At 44.4% G+C, this 7,755-nt stretch overlaps 1 protein-coding gene across 1 annotated transcript in view; it reads left to right on the plus strand.

The window, feature by feature from the left end:
* Window positions 1-2,963, plus strand: part of cebpg (CCAAT enhancer binding protein gamma) — a 5,467-nt gene extending 2,504 nt beyond the window's left edge. Inside the window, exon 2 of the mRNA XM_037697737.1 lies at window positions 1,821-2,963. Within this exon, the coding sequence (XP_037553665.1) occupies window positions 1,927-2,421 (495 nt within the window). The 5' untranslated portion in view covers window positions 1,821-1,926 and the 3' untranslated portion in view covers window positions 2,422-2,963. The remainder of the gene's footprint in view (window positions 1-1,820) is intronic.
* Window positions 2,964-7,755: the final 4,792 nt, after the last annotated feature.

Below are 7,755 nucleotides of genomic sequence, written 5' to 3' on the forward strand. Positions count from 1 at the left end.
TATTATTATTATTATTATTATTATTATTATTATTATTATTATTATTAAATGCTGTAATCTGAGGGTTGATGCTCATCCTGGAAAAACTGTACAAGATGATGTACAATATGGACAAATAGTCATATGCTTTGAATTTGTTGTTTTATATTCATACATACCTTCAATTTTCCAATATTATTTTATTGAAAAACATACCCTTGAACAATATCCTAGAATCAATACAAACTTGTTTTAACTGGCCATGAGGTAGTGTTCTGAAATATAAACGCAGTTCAGACAATTGTTGTTCAAACAAACAAAAAAAGTAGGTAAAATCTGTTTCTCATGCAAGTATCAGCCGATTTCCCAAAATTAAGGAAATCTGGTGCACGTATAGTTTGGTGATGTAAACTGCAGACATCTAAAAAAGTTAAATCTGGTCCTCTGGACATTCAAAAAAAACAAAAAACAAAGCAAAACAACAAAAAAATGTAGAAACGTTTCGTCTCTCATCCAAGAGACTTCCTCAGTCTGAGGTGCTGTTTTCAGCTCAGTCACTTAAATAGCACCGTCTCAGAGTGGATCAACCAGTTTTGCTGCTGACAACCAAAACCAGCTGATCAGATTGTCAGATTTAGCTGCCCTTAAAACCCAACAGTTCTTGCTCCATTCATCCTCTGTTAAAGTGTCTTGATGACATCAAGGCATGGACGGCTTCAGATTTTTTAAGTTGTAATGATAAGAAAACTGACGTCATTGTGTTTAACCCCAGCTCTACCGCAGTCACTGATCCCATACATCTTGACTCTTCAGCCTTATCTTAAGCAGTCTGTTACCAAACTCGGGGTGGTTTTGGACTCTGACTTTAAGTTTAATAAACAGATCAACTCTGTTCTTCAAAAAAAGCTTCTTCCAGTTAAGGCTGATAGCTGTAGAGATCTTGTAGAGTGCTGAATGAATGGGTAAATGAGGACACAGATTGTAGTGTAAAGTGCTTTGAGTATCTTGAAATAAGATAGAAAGGCGTTATATAAGTACAGTCCATTTACATTTACCATTTAAACTTAAGTCTGTGCTATCCAGCTGACCTTGAAAAATAGACCATGCATTCGTTACAACCTGGCTGGACTACTGTAAGGAGCTTTATGTTGGGGTCAGTCAGGTCTCCCTTTCATGTCTCCAGCTTGTCCAAAATGCTGCAGCTTGGCTCACAGGAACTCGTAGGTTTGAGCATATTTCAATGGTTTCGTCTTCCCTTCACTGGCTCCATGTGCATGTCAGAATAGATTTAAAAATTCTCCTGTTGACCTTTAACTGCATAAATGACCTTGCACCCTCCCATCTCTCTGACCTACTTTAACCGCATGTTCCTTCTCGGGCTTTGAGATCATCTGACCAGCTGTTTTTGGTTGTACCAAGAACCAGGCTGAAGCTCAGAGGAGATGGAGCTTTTTCAAACATTGGCCCTAAACTTTGGAACAATCTGCCCCCCAACATTAGACATGCCACCTCACTTCCTGTTTTTAAATCTTTTTTAAAAACACATCGGTTTTTTCTGACGTTTAACTCAGTGTGATTTGATTTAGTATTTCATTGTTTCTCATTGTTTTTGTTATGTTTTTATTTTTGTCTCTTTTTATTACATCTCATTATTTTTATTTACGGCCTTGATCTTACTGTTAAGCACTTTGGTAACAGCTGCTGTTTTAAATGTGCTTTATAAATGAATTGGACTTGACTTGAAGAGGATCCTGGCTCTTTGGAAGGACGTCGTGCAGCTGCAGTGATGTGTGCCGTTGTTTGAACAGTTTTATATAAAATGTGTCCGTCTCGTCCCACAGGCTTCTTCCCAGCTGGACACTTTTTTCTCCACTGCCTGTCACCGATTCATTTCTACATCTGAGGAGACTCCGGTCCGAGATCAGCACCTGCAGGCAGCACATCCAAATGAGCCGGCAATCGCAGCCGAAAATCACTTCAGCTGACCACAACGGCGTGAGCGTCATCCAGAGCAAGGCCCACGCCACCTCGTCCTCTTCGTCCCTGCCGGCAGCCGTCGCCGGACTGCAGCAGGTCCCCCAGCTCGTTCCAGCCAACCCTTCCTCAGCAGGAGGCAAAGCTCTCCCCACAAGCAAGATGAAGAAACCCACAATGGACAAGGACAGTGAGGAGTACCGACAGCGACGCGAGCGCAACAACCTGGCAGTGAAGAAGAGTCGCATGCGCAGCAAGCAGAAGGCGATGGACACGCAGCAGCGCGTCAACGAGCTGAAGGAGGAGAACGAGCGGCTGGAGGCCAAAATCAAACTGCTCAGTAAAGAACTGAGCGTGCTCAAAGACCTCTTCCTGGAGCACGCACACAACCTGGCAGACAACGTGCAGCCACCTGCAGGCACCGGTTCCAGCCCCACCCCCAATAGCAACCCCACCAATGCACAGTGAGGGGCCGGGTCTCTGGGACTTTATTTATCTTCAGGTTGTCTGGAAACAAGCCTCACTTCTTCACTGCTTTTCTCTGTTATTGTTTACTATATTTAACCCCGCCCCCTCACCTGATCTGTTAAGAGGTCACTTGGAGGCCCCGCCCCCTCACCAGATCTGTCAGGGCATCACCTGAAAGCCCCGCCCACTCACTGTTTAGATGCTTTTTTGATTTTTAAAATGTATTTTAAATAAGAAAAGAATAATTTTGTGCTGATTGGACAAAGATGGAGGTACTGATCCTCTGACTGGTTTGGACAACAGTGGTGTCAGACTTTGGCGCCGACCCACTGGGTCAGCAGGAGGCAACGGTTCCACTTCCTGTTGGCTCCTCTGGAAGCTCTTCATCATCTTTTCTGTCCTTTAAGTTTCCAGACTGAAGTATTTTCACTACACGCCGATGTTTAAAGGACGATTCTTGTTGATTGTGACAGTCTGGGTCTGGACCAGAACCGGTTCTGACTGTTCGGTAGAAACATTAAAATGACCCAGTTCTTACAGGCCAGACTTGTTTTTCCATCAAGTCATTTGTTTGTTTGTTTGTTTGTTTGTAGGGAAGTGTTTTGAGTTGCACATTTAAATGTTTGTTTGCTGATGTGGAACCAGAACTAAAACTGGACCAGAACCAGAACTGAAACTGGACCAGAACTGATGAGAACAAAGACGCCTGCAGAACTCTTACTCAGCATCAGAACCATGGAGGAACCAGGAACAGGTCTGTTGAAGTAACAATCATCTGGGTCAGAACTCCAGGACCAGTTTAAACGGACCATGAGGTCCAGAAGACCAACTGGATTTAGATCCTCGGACACGGTCCAGTCGGCACCAGCACAAAACAAAAATGGAAATCGGATCCACAAGGATCCAGGACCTGACTCAGAAGTCCAGCTGAGTAATTTTGGGTTCTGATGTTTACCTGTAAACAGGACGCTCCAACATGTCGGAACACGCCGGTTTGGACCCCTCTATACTTGTTGGAGCGACCCTGTCCAGACAGGTGTGTTTGGGTTCTGAGTGCTGGGCGGACCCAGACGCCTCAGGTGAGCCACAGCTTTAGGTAAATCCAGGTTTAAAGTGGGCTGGGTCGTCGGTCGTCTCCTCACCAGGTCTGAGCAGATCGTAACAGGCCTCCACCCTGTTGAAGAGGTGGGCGGGGCTCAGACTGTAATACCTGAGATTTGTACAGGTGTGTCCGGAGTCGTCATCACGTTCTACACAGACCTGCTCCTGATGGACTCGGATGTTTCTGGGTGTCTGAGGTTCTGCTCTGAGCGCGATGAGAGGGAAAACAAAATAGTTTTTTAAAAATTCCTTCAGTACTCTTGTTCAAATGCAGAGTTGGACCCAGTCCAGAACCAGTTCAAAACCAACTACAGGCGTCAGAAATGTTAAACCAATCACAGCCTGAAACATTACATGCTTCACCTGCTGGGTTGATGGTTTCCATGGTAACGTAAACATAATTATGGGTTAATTCAGCTCAGAGCCCCCATGGGAAACATCAGGCATCACAGTTCCATGATCAAACCTTTACTGAAGGTTTATTGTACACACACTGATTTATGTATTATGTCTTAAAAACACAGTAGCATAGATGCTAACTTACTGAAGACGCCAGAGACGCTGCTAATGCAGCTAGCACTGTTTACCAGAAACATATTCACAAATTAACATTTTCATAAAGACTCATTAAGTGTGTTAATAAATATCTAACACTCTTAATGAACTCCGTTTGAGATTTTTTCAGTTTTCTTCAACAGTTTCTCTTTGCCTCTCTCCCATAAAGCTCAGACAGGTGAAGAACTCTGGCAACAGTGGTTGTATGCTCAGTGTCTCCCATCTCTCCTGGTTTGTAACTCCTTCAGAGAGCTCACAGGGGTCTTAGTGGTCTCACTGTTCATGGTCGCTCAGTTTGTGAGGACGACCTGCTCTTGGTAGGTTTACACATGTCCCACATTGATGGATTTAACAGAACTGGGAGGTGTTCAGGGCCTTGAAAATCATTTTTCTGAGCTGAAATAAGTGGTTTTAACGGGTGAATATGCGATCATCATTTTACGTTACATATTTAATTGGTCTTACTGTGATTGACAGGTCCATTCATACTGAGTTCGACTGATTTATGACAGCAGTAAACGCAGAAACCGTCCAAGGTGGTGAATACTTTTGATAGGCTCCATATGTACAGTGTGTACAGGTTCTACTGCAGAACACTATGGTGGCCCAACAAGGACAAACGGCACAGAACCGCAACTTCTCTGCCAACTCTCTTGCCCCAGGCTGCTCCATGTCCATCTAAAACCAGGTTTTAGCTCCCACAGGCTCACCAAACTGAGCCACAACCAAATCATTAGAATTTCAGCTTCCAAACATGAATACCTTGAATCTGTGAAAACATCCTGAAGCTGATTGTTACCATGGCGACCCAGCCCCCACCCCAGCTTCAGATGTGATCATTTGAGATTTTTCTGACTGATGGTTTGGGTCTTCTGCAGAGCACAGCCTGCATCTTTTTTCCACTTTTCTATCAATGTTTTTCTACTCTTTCAGTCCAGCAGAAGCATGTTGGGGGTGGGGGGTTGCATGAAAAGCACCTGGGGGGAGGAGGTGTGCGTAAGAAAAGAAGCTCCTGTGGTGGTTCTGTCTTTTTGTGTTGGTCTGAATGTTGCTGAGCAGCATTTTCCGTCGCTCAGCTTTTTATATCAGAGGTGATGTAATTAAATCTACGTCTGAAGCTTTGGCTGCGTCTCGGCTCTTCTTTGTTCTCTGAAGAAACTTCTGAGTGTCCTGATGATGCTCAACAGTCCAGGTAAAATAAGAAGGTGGAGCCGGGACAGATTCTTCTTTGTTGAAACATTTCGTCTTTTATCCAGAAGACTTCTTCAGTCTGAGGACGATGCTTCTAAACATCATCTTCCTTTTACATGTGAACAGCTAGTTCTGAATGTCAACCAGCTGGTCCACTATGAGAAGGTGCTGCTTACAAGACTCTTACAAGAGTTTGTTGCAGCTCCTCAGACTGAAGAAGTCTTGGATAAAATATTAAATGTTTATGAAAAGAAGAATCCGTCCAAAGGACCTGACTTTGTTAGATGTGTTTCTGATGAGGTTTGTGGCTGGTCGGGTGTTAAAGTTCTGCTTCTGTTCAGCTGTGGGCTCCATCAGGACACATGCAGTCAGTGCAGCTACTGCCTGAAACCACGGCAGAGCTCTTCAACCTGTGGCTCCGGGCCACACGTGGACCAGCTACAGGTGCAGCTCAAAAGAGCATTGTGCAAAAGTTCAATATTTTTAGTCATTTCAAAAAGTGAAGCTCCTTTTACACAGAGTGAAACATTTCAATCCTTCATTTCTTGTCATTTTGATTATTATAACTTAAAAATAATGAAAAAAATCTAATGTGTCAGAAAATGAGAAGTTTAGAAGTTGAACATTGTAAACTCCTGGTGTCTCACCCTGATCAGCTGATGAACTCCTGATAGGAAACGTCTCATTCTTCAAGTCCAGCCTGAACCAGAGACAACATACTGTAAGTGTCTTCTTCAGAAAACCCAGTGGAGCAGCACCAGCAGAGGACATGGACCCAAACCATCACTGACTGTGGGAACTTCTCACTGGACTTGAACAACGTGGATTCTGGACCTCTCCACTCTTCCTCCAGACTCTGGACCTTGAGTTATAAATGACATGAAAATTTACTTTAATCTGAAAAGAACATTGAACCACTGAGAGACAGTCCAGTTCTTTGTCTCCTCAGCAGGTAGGACACATGATGTCTCTGGTTCAGGAGTGGCTGGACTCGAAGAATGAGACATTTGTAGCTCATGTTGAGAGTTCATCAGCTGATCAGGGTGAGACACCAGGAGTTTACAATGTTCAACCTCTGTAAAGAGTTTTATCTGCTGGATCAACAGCACTGTAAAAACTACATTACCCATAAGTCTCTGTGGCTAAAGAAGAGGCCAGTCTGGCCAGGTGGAGCTTTAAAGGAGCGTAAAAGATTCAATAACCACTGCCTTTTGGTAGTGGAGGAATGACTGGTGGGGGTGTTGGTACCTGGTCTTCCCTCACAAACCTGAGAGTGGGAGTCATGGTTTGTTGAAGTCCTTCAGCCACATCAAAGCTGGCCTCAGTCCAGCTAAAGTAAACATGCATTGCGTCAGAAGATATTTGACATTTTCCCGTGACGAGCTGTCATGTGACGAGATAAATCAGTGCTGGACTGATAAGAGGCCTGGATTATTGATCCGAGGTCATCTCAGACTGTCAGCCTTAAAGCCCAACACGTAATGATTGACACAAACGTCATCATGACCTCGACTCAATAAACTCAGGCAGGTCAAAGGTCACAGCGTACCTGCAGCAGGTTAGAAGGTTCAGACAGTCTACTTCCTCCTCACATTGTTCCCATAATTACAGCAGCCAGAGTCTAAAAGTAATAGCTCAGTGTGTTAATCAGATTAAAACTGAGATTCAGGAGCTGTCTGCTCATAGGTTAACACCTCTCTGACAGAAACTGAAGCATCAATGACACCCACAGTACTGAGGGGGGACCCATCTCCTCCACTCCTGTAGACATCTTAAGATCTGTAGACTGTTCTCCTGTAGATCTCTGATGGTCTTTTGTTGATCTCTGATGGTTTCTCGTGGACATCTAATGGTCTCCTGTGGACCTCTGATAGTCTCTCCTGGACATCTGATGGTCTCCCGTGGACTTCTGATGGGCTTTCGTTGACCTCTGATGGTCGTTTCTTGACCTCTGACGGTCCTTTTGTTGACCTCTGATGGTTCTTTTGTTGACCTCTGATGGTCTTCGTGGACATCTGATGGTCTCCCATGGACTTCTGACAGGCTTTTGTTGATCTCTGATGGTCTTTGCTTGACCTCTGATGGTCCTTTTGTTGATCTCTGATGGTTTCCCGTGGACATCTGATGATCTCTCATGGACATCTAATGATCTCCAGTGGACCTCTGATAGTCTCCCATGGACATCTGATGGTCTCCGTGGACATCTGATGGTCTCCATGGACCACTGATGGACTTGTGTTGACCCCTGCTGGTCTCTTGTAAACCCCTGATGATGTCCTGTAGACATCTGATGGTCTCCTGTGAATCTCTGATGGTCGCTTGTGGAACCCTGCTGGTCTTTTGTAAAGCCCCAATGGTCTCCTGTGGACCTCAGATGGTCAACTGTGATATGGTATTCCATGAACCACTGATGGTCTCCTGTTTACATTTGATGGCCTCTTGTGGACATCTGATGGTCTTTTGTTGACATCTTATGGTCTTTTGTTG

This window comes from Nematolebias whitei, chromosome 2 (genome assembly GCF_014905685.2).
Source record: "Nematolebias whitei isolate Nwh7 chromosome 2, NemWhi1, whole genome shotgun sequence".
In the NCBI taxonomy this organism is placed as follows: Eukaryota; Metazoa; Chordata; class Actinopteri; order Cyprinodontiformes; family Rivulidae; genus Nematolebias; species Nematolebias whitei.